Source organism: Syngnathoides biaculeatus, chromosome 7 (genome assembly GCF_019802595.1).
Source record: "Syngnathoides biaculeatus isolate LvHL_M chromosome 7, ASM1980259v1, whole genome shotgun sequence".
Lineage (NCBI taxonomy): Eukaryota > Metazoa > Chordata > Actinopteri > Syngnathiformes > Syngnathidae > Syngnathoides > Syngnathoides biaculeatus.
In genome coordinates this window covers 5,948,660-5,970,491 of record NC_084646.1, presented here as the reverse complement: position 1 = coordinate 5,970,491, position 21,832 = coordinate 5,948,660, and the positions used below count along the sequence as shown (strand labels likewise).

General features: G+C 44.5%; 1 protein-coding gene and 1 long non-coding RNA gene across 4 annotated transcripts in view; one reads left to right on the top strand and one right to left on the bottom strand.

Annotated features, from left to right (window-relative positions):
• The window catches only part of LOC133503491 (capping protein, Arp2/3 and myosin-I linker protein 3-like), a 37,840-nt gene that overhangs the window by 15,816 nt on the left and 192 nt on the right, over positions 1-21,832 (bottom strand). For 2 of the 3 annotated variants that reach the window (XM_061825170.1, XM_061825172.1), the window contains exons 2-25: positions 20,619-20,945; positions 18,389-18,483; positions 13,254-13,304; positions 13,132-13,191; positions 11,527-11,648; positions 11,328-11,422; positions 11,008-11,078; positions 9,800-9,873; positions 9,626-9,701; positions 9,453-9,541; positions 8,934-9,028; positions 8,087-8,173; positions 7,575-7,684; positions 7,416-7,493; positions 7,255-7,331; positions 6,075-6,179; positions 5,765-5,834; positions 3,627-3,708; positions 3,416-3,512; positions 3,120-3,174; positions 1,999-2,171; positions 1,847-1,915; positions 246-339; positions 49-147 (exon numbers count right to left, since the gene is read on the bottom strand). In XM_061825170.1, the coding sequence (XP_061681154.1) occupies positions 49-147; positions 246-339; positions 1,847-1,915; positions 1,999-2,171; positions 3,120-3,174; positions 3,416-3,512; positions 3,627-3,708; positions 5,765-5,834; positions 6,075-6,179; positions 7,255-7,331; positions 7,416-7,493; positions 7,575-7,684; positions 8,087-8,173; positions 8,934-9,028; positions 9,453-9,541; positions 9,626-9,701; positions 9,800-9,873; positions 11,008-11,078; positions 11,328-11,422; positions 11,527-11,648; positions 13,132-13,191; positions 13,254-13,304; positions 18,389-18,483; positions 20,619-20,676 (2,082 nt within the window). In that variant the 5' untranslated portion in view covers positions 20,677-20,945. The remainder of the gene's footprint in view (positions 1-48; positions 148-245; positions 340-1,846; positions 1,916-1,998; positions 2,172-3,119; positions 3,175-3,415; positions 3,513-3,626; positions 3,709-5,764; positions 5,835-6,074; positions 6,180-7,254; positions 7,332-7,415; positions 7,494-7,574; positions 7,685-8,086; positions 8,174-8,933; positions 9,029-9,452; positions 9,542-9,625; positions 9,702-9,799; positions 9,874-11,007; positions 11,079-11,327; positions 11,423-11,526; positions 11,649-13,131; positions 13,192-13,253; positions 13,305-18,388; positions 18,484-20,618; positions 20,946-21,832) is intronic. The other variant, XM_061825171.1, reaches the window with a different exon arrangement.
• On the top strand, positions 2,115-4,045 carry LOC133503493 (uncharacterized). The gene is made up of 3 exons (XR_009795748.1): positions 2,115-2,215; positions 3,445-3,568; positions 3,646-4,045. It is a non-coding gene; the product is annotated as an uncharacterized LOC133503493 (long non-coding RNA).

Genomic DNA, 21,832 nt, shown 5'->3' with positions numbered 1-21,832 from the left:
TTTAAAATGAGCTCTTTTAATCCAGACAGCGCTAAACCCTGGCACTACCTGCTCGGCGGTGCTGGTGACGAGCCCTTGGTGGAGCCGGAGAGCCTGACGCTGGGAAAAGCGCTGAGTCTGATTGTTCCTCACCAGAGCCCGTTGGATCTGTGCGGGAAGTCAGGAATGAGATATTCTTGACACCACATCCCTCACGTCAAAAAAAAACAAACAAAAAAAAAAAAAAAGAAAAACACTGCACCCGCCTTAGTCAGTGCCTGCTCCGTCCTCTCGGGGGCGCTACGGTACGCCTGGCTGATGTCGCTCAGGGGGAGAGGCATGTACTGCAGGGTGAAATTACTTGAGAGAGGAGAGAAGAAGTAGGAATGAGTTCCGTCGGCCGCACACGGTAACCACTTATCTACGGCTGCTTCCATATTTGAAGGTTCAGTTAAGTTCAATATCCCCGCCGGACGAGCGAATCCCATAATATCCCCGCTATGAGAGGACGTGAGTAATTCCAACTTCGACCGTGTCCTCGCTAGGCCTGGAGCGACGGCTGAACATTTTAAGATAGCAAAGTGGAGAGCATCAATTTGCCAGGCCCGATTTTAACTTGGTCTGCATTTGCGATGCGCGTCCTATCGCACGAACGAGATCTGATCATAGAAGTACTGCATGTACTACACAGGTAAACAACATGTTCATTTTCCCTAACAGATGAATATTGCATCAAAACAGACAGCAAAGGCACGTATATAAACTTCAGTATTATCAGTGAATGTAATATATATTTCATTCATTATTAAATTAAGAAGTAGACTCATATAGTAATTTATCATAGTGGGCAGCAAGGTTTTATCCATTCATCCATCCATTCATTTCTTAGCTGCTTATCCTCACGAGGGTCGTGGGAGTGCTGGAGACTATCCCAGCGGTCAATGGGCAGGAGGCAGGGTACACCCTGAAGTGGTTGCCAGCCAATAGCAGGGCACATAAAGACAAACAGCCGCACTCACAGTCACACCTTGGGGCAATTTAGAGGGTCCAATTAGTGCATGTTTTTGGCATGTGAGTGCCCAGAGAAAACCCACGCAGGCACGAGCATAACATACAAACTCTACACAGGCAGGGCCGGGATCGAACCCGGGACCTCAGAACTGTTATGTGAGGCCAACGCTTTTCAGCTGCGCGACCAATTTTTATCTTCACATATGTTTCAAAATTTGGTGTGCTTTGTCTCGTTACTTTCTTTATAGCCAGTTATTTTGTTTGTTTGAGCATAAGTTTGCCATTTCTAAAATTCTTTTATGCACAACATTTGAATACTTTAAAACAAACATTCTGATAAATACTTGGGGGGGGGGTACTCACAATACAACAATTAGATTTACTCATGCTTTTGTGACCCTTCACACATTTCCTTATGGTAAAAAAATTATTTTTGGAAGATGAACACCAATAACTTGAAAATTATGTTTTGTGACTTAATTTCACGGTGGCACAGTGGATCAGCTGGAAAGCGTTGGTCTCACAGTTCTGAGGATCCGGGTTCAATCCCAGCCCTCCCTGTGTGCGGTTTGCTGGTTCTCCCAGTGCCTGCATGGGTTTTTCCGTGCCCTCCGGTTTCCTCCCACATCCCGAAAACATGCAACATTAATTGGACACTCTAAATTGCCCATAGGTGTGATTGCGATTGCGACTGTTTGTCTTCATGTACCCTGCGATTGGCTGGCAACCAGTTCAGGGTGTGGCCTGCCTCCTGCCCGTTGACAGCTGGGGTAGGCTCCAGCACTCCTCGTGAGGATAAGCGGCTAAGACAATGGATGGATGGAAGGAACAACATAAAACACGTTTCTGCTCTTACTGTTCAAGTGCTCTGGCCACATCGAGAAATCCTGCTGCGGAGGTGTTGTTGCGATCCCATGTCACGCTCCTGCATGGAGTAAGCAGGCAGTGATCACTTCCCTTCAGATTACTTGCCTGCCCCCCCCCCCCAAATGGGCTCCACATCTTTACCGGAGCGTGGTGTTGATCTGCAGGGCTTTGCTCAGCATCTTGGCGCCGATGTCGTCCATGTTGTTGCCGCTCAGGTCCACCTTCCTCAGGCAGGTGTTGCTGCCCAGGGCGTTGACCAGCACCGTGCCCCGGGAACGCAGCCGCGAGTCGCTCAGCGAGAGGCTCTGCAGGGCCTGGAGAGGAACCAGACGGTGCTTCAGCGTCACTCGACAAACTTGTACGTATGAATTATTGACTCTACATGTGTGTGGGGTGATGTAGAGATGGGGGAACGCCGCGCAGTAATAATTGATGTTACCGTACACAGAAATGTAATGTGACGGAGATTTTTTTTCCCATTTTCATTCATGCCTCCGATTAAGAAAGATGTGCACCCAATTTTGTGTTTATTGTGAAACAGATTTTGGGGGCAAACTTTCCAACTCGTCGTCTGTCGTGAGTGGGGGCATGTTGCTCATTCAGCATGTTAATTAACCATTCATTTATGCTGGAGTTTACATCACGGGCATTTGCCAGTTCACTGAGTTACATGCCATCGGTGCGGGGGAGGACCCAAATGCAGGACTCAGAGACAACGGCATAATGTCCAGTGGGTTTTATTGCAGAAGTAGTGTCCGCACACGGTAACAGTGCAAATCCAATGAACTGGCAAACTCCAACATAAATACATGGTTAATCAACATGCCGAATCCGCAACAGCTGTGACGAGTGCCAGAGGTGGCACCGCCCAGACCGGTGACAAAGCCACGCCCCTGCTGGCAGTGCTCCAGCCCCGATCATGCCCTCATTATATGCTCAAAAAAGCTGTCTTCAAATACATTGCGATTTCGTGATTTTTCTTTTTATATTATCTCTCTCACAGTGGACATGCACCTACGATAAAAAATTCAGCCCCCTCCATGATTTCTAAGTGGAAGAACTTGCAATAAAGCAATTATTTTCTTCACTGTACTTTACTTTTTATCCATGAACCTTAATTCTCAAGTTCAAGCAAATGCACAAAAAGTGTACTACTTGGAGTGCTTTTAAATCAGGACCGGCGTGTTCTCCTGGGTGAGCGTGTCATCACAAAACCATCACGTTTGGAGTCCATGTGGATGAGTCGTCCTGTTCTCACTCACACATTCTTCCTCTTGTATGAGCTGCACCAACTTCTGCAAGACTTCATCCAGAACCCTGCGGATGTAAAGACTGAATGAGCTGAGGCTAATTACAGCCATTTCCCCGCAGCTGCATAGTGAGTGAGGAGCTGGCGGCGTATGAAAAGTGAAGTAGAGTCAACAGAGCTGTTAATTCCAGCTGGCACACGCTGCGCTCGCAACATTTTTTTTTCCATTTTTATAATTTTTTTTTTCCTCGCACGCATACGCACAACCTGAGATACAAATAACTGCATGAAAAACGCAACGCAGAGCACCTGTTTTTGATGTTAAAGTTCTTGCCAAGGTAAAGCTGCTTCAGCGAGGGGTGTCTGGAGAGGGCAGGCAGCACCGTGAGCAAGTCTGCATCCAAACCTGTCGACACGAAAACAGCTCAAAAGTGGCCCGAGGATGAGACCAAAACAGGCAAGGTCAGAGGGAGAGTGGTAAGGAGGTGGGGGGAGGATATGTCACCGCGTGTCATCGTACCGTTGTCTGAGATATCCAGAGTGGCGATGGAGGAGACTCTGGGGAAGAGCTCCTGGAGGACGGCAGCTCCTGCACATCGAAGCTGGAAGATGCGAGGAAAATGGGACACCGGCGCATTTATGTACAACAGTGCCTTGACATACAATTTGAATCTGTTCTTTCACCACAGTCGTTACCGAAATGCTCTCATCTTTCCCCATGAATGCCTCTCCCGTGACGAGCAAAAACAACACCTTCCAATATTATCCTTAGCATGCAGTCACCCGCCGCTGTGGCTAGTGGATTCCCAGAGTTTCTTGCTGCACGTTTGTTGTTGGACAACAGGGGTCATGCGGAACCAGTTTCCACATTTACTAAAATGGATTAAAGCCCCTTGAGAAAAATGCGCAAAGTTATTCTCCTTTCTACCCGGTTCCAGATAAGCAGGCGGTCTTCACACTTGAGTCTTTAGCCAAAAATCACCTGAGCCTCACTCAGAAATGCTCACAATAGATGTACTCGGACAAATATCTGACTTTTGCTCCTTCATTTCATCTCCCCCCCTTCAAAACACTTTTTTGTTCACCCATAAGTTTAGACAGTTGTGTGTGTGCTTTTCTGAAAGAGGACAAAAATGTACCACTACTTTGCCTACAAGGGTATACAACATCAGATTATAAAGGTACACTTTTCAGAGCGGATTTCTCAAAACCCCATTGAACCAGCAATATTTAAGCAATCAACAAACCACAACCCGGTGACGCACTTATTTTGAAACTCAGAATTACGCTAATTACGGTTACTTAGCACACTGACGCTAATGTACAAATTGCCAAAGGCCTGTCAATCAAAAATGTTTTTAGATTTTAAAAGTCCTGCTGATTAAAAAAAAAAACAACCTCAACATTAGTATTTAACACAAATATCTATTGAATGACAAAATTTAAAAGGTTTTTTTTCTGAGAGCTTTCTGTGGCAGTGAAGGGAGGGGCACAAGCATCTTGGTGGGTGGCCACGGCTTGTCTGTGACTGTTTATCCCGGGGGATACTTTGCGGAATGCAGGATGACGTTATTTAACAGGGTTCACTTCTGATAAACAATGCATACTTGATTGCTCTGTGAAATTATTAGGAAGGTTTTCATACGGACCTTTCCGACCTGTCAATAATAGCCAATCATTGTCTTAACCCCTGGCTTGACACCCCCCTGTCGCCATATTGTCCCACAAGCAATGCTGGTTGTCAGTAGAGTGCGCTTGGAAAAGTTAACGTTACAAAGAAAATGGTCCTCAGATGCACTTGGGGAAGGTGGAATTCTGATGAAAGATAGCTTCCTAGCTAACAAGGGGCCCGCTTGATTCATTTTCTAAAGGCTAAAACACAGTTGACAAAGTGTCTATGATGGATTAGGGCTCACGGAAGAGTGCACGTACAACTAATTGTGAACAATATCAACAAACAAGGCTGTATGTTCGAAGGTAAGTGAGGGAGAAGTATCTTCTCTGAGTTTGATTTATTTATTATCAGTGCAGGAGAACAAATTTCAATTTGCTAGTGTATCAATGACCTGCTGACTGAAGTGTGTCATGTTTTATGGCGAAGAGCCGGGTTAGTGATACGTAAATGCGCAATGTTATGCAAGAGAAATGTCCATTGGTATCACATCAGACTTTTAAGATTACGATTACGAGCCAAGTCAAATGAATACACCCTACTCACTTATAAAGACTAGAATGATATTACTTGTGATCGTTCCAAGTAAAAAGTACTCACCCTGCTTTACATGCGCAGTACGATTCCACTATTTTATCCTGTTGGATTTCAATATGAACTTTGTGAGGCGTCAAACTTTTTTTGCATCGATATTCCGCTGCAACTCTGACGTTGCGTCCTGCTCTGTCCAAAATCTTAATTCTGTGTACATATCCTTGCGTGAAATAGTTGAGACCTCCCCGTAGAACTCTCTTGGACGAGTCTGATGCATTTGCCAAAAAACATACCCCAATATTATCCGGAATACGCGATAAGAGAATCGACTTCAAACATGTTCTGTTCAATCGCCATTTTGTAAGCTTGTGGGGCATGGCTAAGGGGGCGGAGCTTAAGATCGCCATCGGAAAGGTCCATTGGGTAATGCGTCCGGGCCCCCACATAGTCACCTCACAGCCGCTGATGTCCAGGTGAAGGTCGTTGATGTGGGGATTGGAGGTTAAGCCTGCGAGGAGAGCCCTGTGGAGCCAGGAGGTAGAACTAGAATAGTACAGTATGTCTCTGAACATCAAAGTCATGCTCTAAATTGTCCATAGGTGTGAATGTCATCATGAAAGCTTGTTTGTCTATGTACGCCCTGTAATTTTGGCTTGCAACCAGGCCAGGGTGTACCAGGCTTCTTGCCCCAAATGTGTTGAGACAGACTCTGGCTCACTTGTGACCGTCATGAGGAGATGCTATAAAAAATGGATGACGCACCTGAGGACGTCAGGGGGCAGTTTCATGCCTGCCAGGCTGACGTGGGTGAGGCTGAAGGCGGAGCTGAAGAATTGTCGGAACAACGGCAGGGTGTCTTTTCCTTTTCTGTCAGGCACAAACACGCCCCCAACCCCAAAAAAAGTAAGAGGCGAAAAGAGATGGCTGAGATGAGTTGAAATGCAAGGAGTCGCATCGACGAGAGTGGACGTTGTTGACATGCTGAGCGCAAAGTATAGACATCGCATACAGAGGCAGCCAGTGAGTGCAGGTCAAATGATGGATGGCTCCACTTAAATATTCATACACAGTGAGAGCCCTCAAACCGAGACCATGGAAAGCAAACACGCTGTCCTGGTGAGTTTCTGTTTAAAAAAAAAAACAAAAAAAAAACATAGTGGTACCTCAGCTAAGAGATTTTAATTCATTCCATGACCAAACTTGTGACCTAACATTGAATCAGTTTTCTGCATTAAAATCAATTGAAGTGATATTAATCTGTTCCAGACACTTTGAAAAAATCATGGATTACTTCCTGGACAAGGTCGGCAGTCATTCGCGGGCACATATGGACAATCTTTTATATTCATGTTTATGGACAGTTTTTAAGGCCAAATTTGACATTTAACGTAAATAGTGTGCATATTTCATTTCTTATTAAATACTTTGGTACTTTTCGTTCTGGTAGAAAAATAAAACTGTAGCAAAATTGAAACTTTTCTTAGAATCATTTTTCACTAAATTCCATCTTACCTTTAATTAAAAAAAATAGTATTTATACAGACTAATTTCGAAATAGAACTCAATACCTTAAAAAGCAAAACATATCGAGCAGTATTCATAGAACACAGCACTTACCAATACTGTAAAGTACTTTATACATTTATGCCTACAAGTTTGTGTGTGTTCAAAAAGTACATGCAATGTGTTTAACAAGTGTTTTGACAAGTTTAAATGCATTTAAAGGAAGTACACAAGGTAAAACAACAACTATTTACAAGATTTTCACCAATTGCGGGTGAGTGTGAAATGTATTGGGGGGGGTGAAAATCATCAAAGTGGACATGCAGCACAATGCGCAAATGAAGGAATGGCAACACGAAAGGACAGATGAAGCTTTAAGAAGCATTACAAAGGTTGGCTCCCAAGGTTTCAACGCTTAGTGCTCATAGACGGGACTAACCTGTGTGAGAAAGAATTTTTGGAAAGATTCAGAAAGGAGAGATCAGCGCAACAGCCCCTCAGAAGAGCCCCAAATAGCTGCGTGAGACATCGTGGAAACGGTTAAATCCGTGCGGACGACAGACGCGTTGCTTTCGAAACCTTGAATTGTTAAAGCCTTACTGAGTCCACAGAGCAATCTGTGCCCGAAAGGTCCAAATGCACCAGGCAGTTGGGCTGAGACAGGAAGAGGTACAAGCTCTGCAAACAGAGAAAGAAGAGACCACATCGAGGCGTCAAGGAAAAGCGGCCGAATGAAACTAATGTACTGCACTTCCTGACCGAGGCGTCGTCCCCAGACAGGATGCCGGGATTCTTGCTCAGGTCCAGGTGGAGGAGCGAGTTGGAGTACTCGTCGCTTGAGTTCAGCGCCATTGAAAGCGACACCACCCCTGTATGGTTAAACAAGCAATAGTGAGAAAAGGTGCAGTTTTAGAACTGACATAAAAAATTAAGGCTGGGCAAATATGGATCGCACTTCAATCAAGTTTTAAATTGGGTCAGCTGAAAGCTAAGGTTCCGCTGAACTAACCAGGCCCACTCAGCTTTCTGAATCGCAAACTCTGGACTAATGATGCCACTTGGAAAACCATCAGAGGTTTGGGGGAAAATCCCAATTGACTCGCTGCTCTGTATTAAATATAAATGACGCACAATTTACTAAAACCCTGTCATTAGTGCAGCACTGCAACAGGCTCGCTCAGAGATTCCCCACTGATCCAAATCAGATCTTCATCAGCTGCAGCTTCCTGCAGGTGCGAATCAACTCGTTTCCGCTGCGGGCAATCACGAACCTTTGGAGGTCAGCGAGGTCTTGGAGAGGTTGAGGAGACGGAGACCCTTGCTGAGACGACACATCTGCTGGATCAGATTGGCCACGCCTGGGATTGGGGAATTAAAAATAAATAGCAGCAATCGGGACAGAGCTATTCCATTAATTACAAAGCCCATTACTTATAATTATATGACAAAGTATGATCCCTGAGGTGTTCTGATCTCATTTATAACGGATAGTTACAACATTACCCTTAAAAACGTATGCCACGTCAACATACTTCTTTGACACCAATTCCTATTTACACAGGGCTTCAAGCGTTCCCCAAAAAGGTAAGTAACTCAATTTCTCAGGAGGCCACCATCCAATTTTCGAAATTCTTGTTCTCTCGTACTCGGGGGTTGAAGTGAGCATTCCAATAAGACTCAACATTTTGGCAGACTTTTTTTTTTTTTTTTGGAGGGGGGGGGGTGATTTTGCCACATCGCTGATGTGAGGGATTTCTGTACATCGTGACTTTCTGCATTGCCTCCTGTTCAGCCAGTCGCTCTCACAATAGCACTCAAAGTCACAGTCACACTCACATGCTGGTGGCCGAGGCATCCATGCGTGGTGGCGCTCGGCTCATCAGGAGCAATTAGCGTTTGAGCGTCTCGCTAACGGACACTTAGACACGGTCCCTAGACCCTTCAGAGGCGTGTCACTCCCTTAAAATGAAGTTCCAGAGGAGAAACCCGACTGCTGGTCGATTATTTGATTCTCGGGAGACATCCGTGAAAATGGAGAAATGGTTGTGCTGAGACTACGTGGCTTTTACTTACTCCTCAAGTGCAACGGCCTCTTTTGTGTGGATGCGGTCACTCTACCTTGGTTGTCCAGAGAGTTGTGAGCCAGATTGAGCGAGTGGATGACGGCGGCAGGGTTCTCGGAGAGAGCGGCCGACATCTTCTGCGGGAAGTCTCTGCCGCGTAGCGTATGGGCCCAAAGCAGAGCGTATCATATGTCAAATGTTTGCGTAGACACTTGGTCTACTGTGTATACAATAGAGCCTTATTCTTCATTATAATTCACTCAATCATTCAACCAATTACTCAATCCGTCAGTCCGTCAGTTCAAGCGACGCAACTAAGAGAATAGCTAATGAATCCCACGCACACCACATAACATGACACGCATCCTGATAATACATTTACAATGGACTCCACATCAATCAATCATGTTTGATGATTTTTTTTCCAAAGTACTTTCAGCCTAACATTTGAAATTTAATTCAAGATGACTTTCGAGACATTTGTACTTCAGGTGAACCTTCTTTCGCAGGTAAACTGTAAGATCGATGTTTGAGAACCACAGATTAAAATAAATTAACAATAAAATGTTCTTACGACTTTAACCCAGCATTCTCAAGCGTGATCTCCTCCAGGCTGGATGATTTGCTGACTGTGTGCAGGACCTGCTCCGTCACCTCTGAGCCCTGAACACAATTAAGCATGATGAAAACAGTGAGCTTTCCAGTAAAAAGGCAAAACAACAAAGCTTTGGATTAATTTTCATTTACCAAGCGCAGGTCTTTGCAGTACAGCTTAGTGAACCACGTGTTGTACGCCACCGACGCCACAATCACCGCCAGATCCCTGCAAGGGGGGGAGGGGGGGAACAGCCTCGGTGTATTAAGAACCTTTTCGGAGGGAGCCCTTTTGGATTGTTTTTGTGTGTTTATACAATGCGTCACCTGCTCTCCAGGTGGCTGAAGTCCAGCAGGTTGAACTCACGGTTGTCCTGGGAGTGGTAGATGGTGTCCACGTCCTAGAGGAGAGCGGCATGACCCGGATATGGGAGGCAGTCTCATACAGTATGTGCAAATCTTTAGTAAAGTCTTATTTCTTAACTACCAAGTTTAGGCACGTTATTGAGGCAAAAAAACAGGCAAGCCAAGTCCCAATGAAAGTTTTCAAGTCATTATCTAAATTAAGCAAGTCATAAGTCAAGTCATACAATCTTGCTCAGTCGTTACATATACTTGCATATTACATTATCCACTTTGCACTCAGTATCTGTGAACTATTAGTTTGCTGTACTAACATCCATCCATTTTTTCCCCGCTTACCCTCACAAGGGTCGTGGGAGTGCTGGAGCCTATCCCAGCTGTCAACGGGCTGGAGGCGGGATACACCGTGAACTGGTTGCCAGCCATTCGCAGAGCACATCGAGACAAACAACCGCACTCACACTTAGGGGCAATTTTGAGTGTCCAATTAATGTCACATGTTTTTGGGAAGTGGGAGGAAACCGGAGTGCCCGGAGAAAACCCACACAGGTATGGGGAGAACATGCAAACTCCACACAGGCGGGTCTAGGACTGAACCCAGGTCCTTAGAAAAGTGAGGCCAAGGCTTTACCAGCTGAGCCACTGTGACTCCAAGCTGTGGAACTACTGTATATTGTTAAATTATTTTAAGTCCCCCTTCCCCCACTATATAAGACCTTGAGCACTCTTGTTCACATCAGTGGTTCCCCGGCGTAATTTTGATATGCAGCTCACTAGTTAGCTATGCCTCTGACCCAAAAATATACTGTATCTTTCCTTGGAATAGTACTATGGCGTGGACCCTTTAAGAGTGCCTCATTGTCAGTCATGAGTGCCCGCACACCTTACAGAGAAGTGCGAAAAAAAAAAAAAAAATGGGAGAAAATGTGATGCACTGCCAGGTTTGTGCTCACTACAAAAACGAAAAAACTTTTCTTTCAAAAGCAAAACAAATGGCACACTATCTTAAAAGTAATCATGATGACTCTGCAATGCATGTCCAACTGAAGTCATGTCTTTCGTAAGTTTTAACTGTGCGACAAAAGTCTGACTCGAGTCAAGTTGTCAGACTCAGGTCCCCCTCCGCTGACATTACTCATCAAGCTTTTGGCATGCTGCAACATTCTGCTTACCCACTGCACTTCCTCCTTGCAGCTGATGCCATTGTAGTCGCACAGCGCGGCGTAGGTCTCTGAAAAGCCTCCTGAGGGTGGCAACAGACAGAATCTTTTTCTTTTTAAAAAGAACATCTGTGAGACCAATTGTGCGATAGATCACTTCCTCTCGTCGTTGGGTGAACATATTTTGGGTTTCAGAAAAAGAGGATTCGGTGGTATTTTGTAGGCTTGTGTGTGTGTGTCTATATATATATATATATATAAATAGCATACAAAACTTTGATTTGATGAACACCGCAACTAACACATTTGTACGTGTATGCTATTTTCTCTACCGCACGCCCGCTGGGTTTCCACAGAAGTCTCCGAGCTGGGCGAATACTTCCTGCTGCCGTCGGAGAGATCGCTGTCTGAGTGACATATGGAGGGGCTGCACAGGAAAAGGAGAAACAAGGGGGAGGGGGGGGGTGTTAAAATGTAGACGGCAAAGTCATGCACTATTTAATTTTCCTGTTGTGAGCTGGCGAGGCTTACGCAAACACTGAGTTGTTGAATATGCGCGAAAGCGCGTAGTTGATGTGGCTGACCACGTGGTTGAGGTGGTCACGTGACTCGAACCTCAGGCAGCAGGTGGACTTGTCGGTGTCAATAATGACCTGCGCCGAAAAGAAATCAAAGAGCTGCATTTGGCATTCTGCTTGTACAAAGATAGCGGGGGCATTTGATCAATGAGTCAACTGTGACGTTTTGCTGCACTACGTCCTCATATGATCAATCAAGACGGAACTTCTAAAGCAGAAGCTTGTGATTGCTCTGGTCACGTGCCGTTCTGCCGTAGTGGCAGACGTGACATATTTTTCCAAATATGACTGCAAAGTACCACCTTGTGCTGCGATGTTGGATAGTTTAGACCAGGGGTGTCAAACTCTTTCTCTCGCGGGCCACATTGTTGTTCCGGTTTCCCCTCAGAGGGACTGTGGAACTAAAATATTGAATCAGCGTATCAATTTCGGAACTAGTTTTGGAATCAGAAATCAAGATCAATGTGTTTTTCAACTATTCACGTTTAGTAACACAAAAATGCTTGTATATCTCAACTTTATCATTTATGATATGACAATTTGAAATTTTGGTACAGATTTTTACAAGAATCATAAAAATTGACACTCTAGATTTGGCTTTGTGGGCCACATCTGGCCCATGCCTTGAGTTTGACACCTGTGGTTTAGACCCGCAATGACATATGGACTTTAAAGGAACATGTCGCTTTATATTTTGTCATATGAGGTGATATTTTCTAAATTGTACACATTTATCATGAGGTCAATGTGGCATAATGGCTTTCCACATGCTTTACACATATCGCATAATTCAAAAAATATTTAGTAGGATGTATTTCATTTCATGGTGTTTTGTTCTGAACCTTTATCTACTTTTTAGAGTTAATATTTCAGGGTCCTGTTGTTGTATGGATTCCTAACAAGGAAAGGTAATAAATAGAAGTAGTAATATTACTTTGTGAAAGTTATTGAAATCGTAATAAAGTGCCACGATTACTGTTAAGAACCTCCGGTGCGGGGGCGGACCCAAATGCAGGACTTCGAGGCAGAGGCATAATGTTCAATGTGGTTTATTCCGGAAATTGGGTCACCCGCGGCATAGCAGTCCGACAAGCCAGAGGCACAGAAACGCTAGGCGGGATCCAAAAGACATACAGCAAGGTCCGATGACTATGGGGCGCGCGATGAAAAACTCAACAGGACAAGATCAAAGAAAAGGGCACAAAAATCGCTGTGACTAGGGTTAATCTAACTTACGCGTAGAAGCGGAGAGTCCCATGGGGAATGAATGCAACTCACTAACGCAAGGCAACGAACTGGCAAACGCCAGCGACAAAAACTCCAACTTAAATGCCTGCCTAATTACAGTCCGAATGTGAAACAGCTGTGACCGATGACAGATGTCACCACCCAGAGCAGTGGCCTGGCCACCCCCCTCTTGGCAGTGACCAAGCCTTGCTCATGAGAATTACATTTTTAAGAGCTTAACTTGTAATTGTAACCAACTATACTGCATTTCCAAAATAATCTTAACGCTGGTTGTATTGGGTCTATAGAATAACATCATGGCAAAGCTCACCTGGTGATCTGGGTGCGAATTCAAAGCTCGGATCTCCAAGAAGTTAAACGTGGATTCAATCTGTCATCAAATATTTAGTTAGAGCAGATTCCTACTTGAGCCGGAAACGGCTATCATCGTACCTTGGCCGGACTCTTTGGCGCCAGGAAGTAGAGACGCCACGTTGCCAGCACCTGAGGAGAAAGCAAAGCATATTGACGCGCTGTTGTTGTGGAAAGGTTTGCTATCGAATCACGGCACCCAGGGAAAAAAAATAAATAAACTGTCCGGGGAGTTTCTGTGGTAATAATGGGACGGAAACGGCGATCTGTTCAATACACAAGACAGTACGAATGAGTTTCCTTTCTTGCTTTCGTTCCGTGTTCGTGCATTGATCTGACTAAAAGCCCCTCCGTGTTGCGAGATGACTTCACAGATTCAGGCAAGGGAAAGAAAGATGGTTTGATGCAAATTCTCACAAAAGATTGATCATTAACGAAATGTCTTGTAAGAGCAAATGTCACAGTGGATCATGTAACTGCGCAAAGTGGCCCCGCAAGCCGTTGCAACCTTCCTACCGCATTTTTATTAGCGCTTCAGGGAAAGACATTTTTTTCTTCGGCAGAAGATGTGTCAGGCTGTAGTTATCTCAACTCCAGCTGCTACAAAATATCAAGCCATACAACTAATAATACGGTGGTGCCAAGTTGAGATAAATTTAATTTGTTCAGTGACTACGCTGGCAACTCAGAACACTTGGATCTCAAACCACATTTCCCAGTCAAAATGAATGGAAATGTCATAAATCCACTCCAAATAGGACTATAATATTGAACTTCATAAAAGCATATTGTAATGAGGACATAATTTAATGGAATGGGAATGAATTAAAGTGTTTCTGCCACTTTTTTTTTTGTTGCAATTCAATGGACATTGCGCTGCTCCTTCTGGCGTGTGCACCTTGGCCACCGAGTGGCAGATATATGGATGTACAGTACTTTACATGGAGATGGTCTCAGTTCCCAAACATGGCAGTAATGTTATTTGTTCTTTGGAGTGAATAAAGAATGTATGCGTCGTGATATGAGCGTAACATTGCAACACAGACTGTTATCTCATCTATGGCATTTCACATTATGTGTTAGTATTTTGCTTGGGGAGCATATTCAAGATCAGAATCACCTTTTTGTTCTCCAGTATTTGGAGCTGCTCTAGTATGACAGCAAATATCCATCCATCCATTTTCTTTGCCGCTTATCCTCACGAGGGTCGCAGGGAGTGCTAACCCTATCTCAGCTGTCAATGGGCAGGAGGCAGGGGACACCCTGAATTGGTTGCCAGCCAATCGAAGGGCATATAGAGACAAATAGCCACACTACCAATCACACCCAGGGGCAATTTAGAGTGTCCAATTAATGTTGCATGTTTTTGGGATGTCGGAGGAAACGGGAGTGAAAACCCATGCAGGCACAGGGAGAACATGCAAACTCCACACAGGCAGGGCCGGGATTGAACCCAGGTCCTCAGAACTGTGAGGCCAGCGCTTTACCAGCTGACCCCCACCGTGCCACCACAGCAAATATCCACGATGGCATAACAATCCAGGCTACGCAACCAGTCAGCCACATCATGAGTTTAGCGCAGTTGTCTCATTTGACATCATTTTAGCCAGCAATGCCATAAAGTGAAACCTTGTAAGCTCCAAGTGGGATATTTTCTCTCGAGCGCAGCATGTGGAAAATGGAGCGGACATCCATTCTCATTCATGACTTTGAGTGACAGCTCAAAAAGTCAGGTAGCATCTTGCAGAAAGCCAAAGAGGTTGGTTTTTGTCAGGTTGATGCGCTTCACCAGCAGCAGAGAGCTGCTCTTGCTCGCATCTTCTGCCCCGTCGCTCTCAATCATTTACTCCGTACACTTTGAAGGCCCGGCTAAAACACTCCCCTGAGACCAAATACTAACCTTGTGTTTCTTCAGTTACCGATGAAAAACAGGAAGTGCGGGCTATCATCCTGCTCAACATCCCAACTCCGCAATTTAAACTTTTAAAATCGAACGCGAAATCGGACGACTCGCCATAAGATGCGAAACTAAAAAAACTCAAGGAGGTTTTGTGGGTGACTAAGGTCCCTCCCTAATGCCAGTTTATCTTGATAACATGACATTTGGTAGTCATACAAAAACTCTTAACAAATCTGTGCCCGACGAGACAATTTCAAACAATTCTGCCATTTTGCCTTGTAATGGCCATTTTAAGAGTATTTTGGCCATTCCCCAGGGGTCGTTTAAAGATGAACTTTGAGAAATTTTTATCAGATTCTGACCAAATTAAACCATGTATACTAGACACACGGGAGACACTAAATGGCAAAAAATGTTGGTTTTCATCAGTTCTCGTGGGTGGAGCATGGCGTTGAAGTTTAATGATTCTCCATAAAACATGAAACTCTAATAACCAAACTGAACAAATGAATTGTGTTTGAAAAAGGTAACTCCTAGAAGCCACTTTTACCTCGCAACGTAACGTTTTCTAAGCACGGCTCAGTGCACCGGAACAAGCCAAACAAACCAAACCTGCCATATTGTTTTTTTTAAAAAAAACAAGTGACAGTTTGCCCAATTTCAGGGGAATTTTAAAGGTTCCAGAGCTTTTGTCTGATGTTCACCAAACGTAAACCCGATAAAGAGCCGACTAGTTAGAGGCGTTCCGAATTGATAGCATTTCTTTGCGTGGATAGCACATTGTGGCAAAGTTTGATGATGAATAAGGCAACTCGACAAAAATCTATTCTTTAAAGAAGGTGAGGAATTCAACACAATTTCTTTCGACCTCTGTATACTCGACATCAATCATGGGTATGTTCATGTATTCTCTTGTCCATCCATCCATTTTCTGAGACGGTTATCCTCACGAGGGTCACGAGAGTGCCGGAGCCAATCCCAGCCTGACAACAGTCACACTCACATTCACACCTAGGGGCAATTTAGAGTCTCCAATGAATGCATGTTTTTGGGGATGTGGGATAAAACCAGAGTGCGTGGAGAAAACCCACACAGGCACGAGGAGATCATGCAAACCCCACACAGGCGGGGCCGGGATTGAAGACCTCAGAACCGTGAGGCCGACCTTCTACAGCTGCTCCGCCGTGCCGCCAATTTTCTCTGTTTCAAATAAATGATAAGTCATGCTGAAAATATGGAGGCTTGAAACCTGTTTGTGAGAGCCGGCACCTGGCGGAGTCTGAGGTGGAGTGCTTTGAAACACGCACGGGAGAAGGACGCTCGACAGACAGACCGGGTCGATAAAGCCCCATTGTATCACATTACAGTAATGAGTCGGCAGTTGGAGGCGTAGTTAAGCGTATACGGATGTGAAATGCGCTGACGCAGCAGGAGGGACATCATTACGACCGATACTACTAAAACAGAACTCTTCTGAACTCTTCAATCGTTCACAGTCTTTCATGTGTCACAGCGTAAACCACAGATTGTAACCTCCGGTACTTTTTGACTCATCTGACTTTGCGTTGCAATCCACCCACCCGATGTTCCTCAGGATTATGAACATGACACTGAAGTGGATTTAAAAATCCCGAACCCAGTGTGACTGATCAAACTCAGATCTCGCTCTAAAGTCTACTATGCAAGGGCCCAGCAGGGGCGACATAAAACGGGTTCACCTTCTAAAGAGGATGCGGTAAATGAGAGCTGCATTGGAGGGAGATTATTGGAAGGGTTTCTTTTTTTTTTAGACATATCAAAGTGTGTAGAAATCAAAGGCTGCACATGGAATCTTTAACTGTCTGCTTTTGCCACACGATGAATCTTTAATACATCCACAGAGCAGCAGAATCTGCCAAATGCCAGACTCGCTCAGCCTAGGATAAAAGCTGATTGGCCTATTGGGTGTTCGCAAGAACGGCAACTGGCGCTACTGTGAGGTTTTAAGTCATAAAACCCAAACTGACCGAACACTGCATAAATCTTGATCTAAATCCTACACATATGTCAAGGCTGCAGTTCACCCAAAGCCACTGCCGTCATCCTTTCTGTCCAGTCCAAGTTCATAGCGGGCGAGCTTATTTCTCTAGATTGAATCGAGATAAACTGGCGCTGCTTTGCTCTGGCAAACAAAAAAAGAGATCTTGCATCTCTGCCCCATATTCTCAGATGAAAGTGCCCTGAAATCAAACGGCGTCGACTGCTCGGCCCCCCTGCTGTCTCAACAGTGGCATCCAAGGAACCCACCCAACTACCCTCCTCTTTCTGCAGCATTAGTGTGCTTAGCAAAATTCGCTTTTCACCGAGCTGTAGGCTAAAGCCCGGGACAACGGGGGATTCCATTGAAAAAAAGTTGGGAAAGCTATCAAGATTATTGGGAAGTCTGGTACAACTTTTGGGCAGATTTACCTTGGATGGGGGGGGGGGAACCGCATTCGAGTCATTACTCAACTGAAAATTCTCTGTACATGTGCGTAACCTATACTGGAAGCCAGTACAAATTCTAGTACCAAGTAATAAAACTGAAGCTCACTCATCGGTCGAGCAGATTTATCAATGTCACTATAGTACGGGATTGGCATCTAGAAGTGACAAAAAAATAAAGATCTAACGTTAGCTTCCCGCTTTAGCGCCTTTAGCTTGAGCACTCCGATATACAGCATACTTCCATGTCGCTACAGATGCCCATTTTCTTTCTCAATTCATCCATTTTCCAAGCTGCTGATCCTCACAAGGGTTGTGGGAGTGCTGGATCTTATCCCAACTGTCATCGGGCAGGAGGCGGGATACACCCTGAATTGGATGCCAGCCAATTACAGGTCACATAGAAACAAAACCATTTGACACCAATTTAGAGTCTCCAATGAGTGCATGTTTTTAGGGATGTGGGAGGAAACAAGTGTACCCAGAGAAAACCCACGAAAACACAGTACAGGTGAGGGCGGGATTTGAACCCCTGACCCCAGAACTGTGAGGCTAAGACTAACTGTGGCGCTGGCTTTCTTTAAGAAAATTTGTCTCAGGAGTACAGCGAACCCTCTCTAATTGCTGGGATTAGGGACCAAGTTAAAATGACAAGTAATGGGTGTCCCCAACAAAACATGATTAAAATTGTAAGTACATGAAGTCTGCTTTCTCCTCCATTCTTGTTTCTTGTTAATGTACCTCATTCTGACCAATTTCCTCTCTGTTGCGCGGATTTGGGAGTCTGACAAGAAAAATTGACTGCTACTGCTAAATTGACTACTACCGATACTAAAGAAGCCTTCGAACTTACCAGAATCCGGTCCTCCGTTTTACCACTCTTGGTGTCCAGCTTGATTCCGCAAATGAACTTGATGGATGATTTCTCGATGATCTTCCTGATACTGTCTGTGGATGGAAGATACAAGATGTTACTAATGTCCTTGTTGCCTTGAGCTGTTTAGCATATCTGTCGTCCTAATGTTGAGCAACGTACTACAATGTGCAAAAAAACTGATATTTGCAATTATGAGGTGCACTGATCCTCACACTAATTACCAAGTGTAATTTGGTGCTTGTGAATGAAGTGCTGCCTCCACAAGTGAAAATATAAGCCGCATTTTTTTGACATTAAGCTTGTTTGTTCTTTGCAGTTAATTTTTCACTTTTTTTAGACTGTGGGCTCAACAGGTAGTTCGTAGTGGCACACCCCGCAGCAGAGTGAAGTGCGGTGAGCTGTGGCTAATTTGTACAATATGGGATGCCAAAAACAGGCTAATTTCCATTGAGGCTAAAAACCAAGTTTGTTAAACATTGTTGAACAAGTGCCACACAACGAGATGTTTTAGCACATACTTCCTTCCAGTATGTGTATATTTATTTATAGTAGCCTAAATAACACAAAATACATAATACATACTTGAGACTTTAAATAACGGAATTGAGCTATTATGTAAATTGTGACATCCAGGGAAGATACATTTTTCAGGTTGTAGGCATCGCTAGTCCGCTAGCTGCACACTGTAGCGGTAGAAATAGGCCAAGAAAAAACTTGGTGCATGCAATTGCGATGTGAATGAAGCAGGGGAGGAGCCTCTCGTACAAAAGTATCAAGTATGTCACTCGACCCTGTTTGAGCCACAGCCTAAACAAATCACAGAAACTGAAATGGTGAAAAACCGTCTAAAGCTAGACTGCATCTTCACTATTCATTAGCACATAGTTCTCGCTCTTTGCACACGCTTTTGAACAGTCTCTGAATGAACTTTACAGGGTCTTTAAATTAGATCTAACTCGCTGTTAAAAACCGGCATAAGATTATTCATTCCACGTTTAAGGATTAAAAGGCAAATCACCCTCATTTGACTACACAATGACGCACTGGTTCATAACGCAATAAGACCAGGATTTAAAGCACATAACATAAATGAGTTTGACACCCCTGCGTTCGAAGTGTACCTAATGAAGTGTCCTGTGAGTGCCACTTCCAGCATTATGCATCCTTTAATTTTTTTTTTTTTTTTTTTGCGTAACGCACGTCCTTACTTGTATTGCGTGTGAGCTGGAACCGATCCCAGCTGACTTTGGGGCAAGAGGCGGAGCGCACCGCCAACTGGGCACCGGCCAAACAACTGTTCGCACCGACTGACGATTCCGAGCCTGCCGATGATTTTGCGTTGTTGGAATGTGCCAGCAGGATGTGTCTGCCTTTCGAACGCAGAACTTTTCAACTGCCAGCCGAACATGCCAAACACGGGCACGTCGTGATGCCCACTGGTGAAATTGCTGACAACAATATCCAACTGACAGCGATGTGGCCCACAAAGGTCTTCAAATGACCTTGTGCGACAGGAGGTAACCCCCCACCGCCAACCCCAACCCACTCTGGAGGGGCCCACCCCCTTTTACCAGGAGGGTGATTTGAAAGAAGTGATGCTTGATTCAATCATCAGAGTGCGACTATGATCCATTAGGAGTAATTAACAGCACCAGCACAACCAGCGTGTATTTGTGCTCATAAGGACACAACAAAAATGTGAAAATTGCACACAAAAAAATAGCAGACAATTAGAAGACTTGGCCTTGCTCAGGTATTACTGCTGACAAGATGCATGGAACATCTGCCTGAGCGCAACCCCCCCACCCCCACCCCCCTTTTCACACACTGGATGGCGGGGGGGGTGGGGGAGGAGGAGAAAATACACTTAAATGCTTGTAATGAGATGGAAATGTCGTAAATCACAAATCTGGAATAGTTGAATTAACCTCTCTTTTAACCACATTTTCACACCCCGCAGGGATTCTTCACAGACCTGCACATTATCATACGCACCACGTTTTTCCCCGCATGCGTCTGCACATGCATGCGGAATTTAAAAAAAAAAAAAAAATGTCACGCGTAACAAACTGCTTGTTTTGAGTGGCGAGGACGAAGCTTGTTTCGAGCCCGCAGCGAGGCTAAGAAGGAGGGGGAGGAGGAAAAAGAGGAGGAGGAGGAGGAGGGCGGGGGATAATTTGGGAAGAAGAACCACAAGGAGACCCACCTGTGATGTCCTTGTTCACGCTCGCAAAGCCGAAAACGGTGATCTCTTTGGCGGCCATGGCTGCAGCAGCTGCCCCCCCCCCCCCCGCCCCGTAACTCCGTCTTTTCTCCTTGTTTTTCCTTCTTTCTCTGATGGCCGACCTTTTGTTATTCTTCCTCAGTCCCGGGCAAAAACAATGGTCGCCAGTCTTGCAGGCATTCCTGCAGCGTGGCTGAGCTTCCCGGAAGAAAACCTACGGATTGCTGGGAGGATGGATGTGAAGGGAGGGAGGGATGGATGGAGGGAGGGAGGGATGAGCGGGTGTTGAGTAAAGGAGGGAGGGGTTACCTGTGGGAGATTAGATTCATGACGAGAATGAAAAAATAAAAATCTGTATTTTCTTAGGATTTCTTTGAATCAATTATTCATTTTGATGAATTTCATTTTCCATCCACACCCCCCCCCAAAAAAAAAAATAATAATAAGACTCCTTGGATACACTCAAACAAATTTTGGGCAGCTTTTCCATCCATTTTATTTACTCCGATGTGATATGATAAAATCCAGTTGGTCTAACTCAAACATATTACTTCCATACTATGTGCTATAATTAAGTTGGTCCAACTTAAACTTTGTAATTCTATATTATGCGATATTCAAAAAGCATATTTTTAAAATGCAGTTCAATTTATTTAATAGGGCTAAATCAATTCATATCAGATTAGGTTTGCGTGTCAAAATTAGTAGTAGTGAGTGCCTCACAAGTTCAAAGAGATACTCAAGTATCCCAGCTAGCTACACTGAACAGGTTAGCAAGCGGCTGTTGGCTAAAAGCACTGTGGTTTAAGTTTATTCTTTTTTTCTTTTTTTTTTTTACTCCAAAAGCACTGTCGTCAAGTTGATAGCGATGCTACGTTATTTAAAAGGTACTATAACAAAAAGTCCAGTATAGATGAATGAATATATGCTTATTTAGGCATAAAATGCGCGCGCACACATTTTTAGACGTACGCTTTTATCTCAGCATTGCAGGACATAAAACAGAAACTATAGAGTGGCCCATAAGCGTTAAAAACCTCGCAAAAAAGTGTCGCAATAGAAGACTGGTAGACTCTGGGGAGGATACCAAGACTACTTGTGAATGTAACCAATTATCGTCCACCGGACAGTTCTCGGTTACATTTTTTTCCACGTACTCGGCTACCTCCTACATTCCCGTCACGCATATGTTAGGT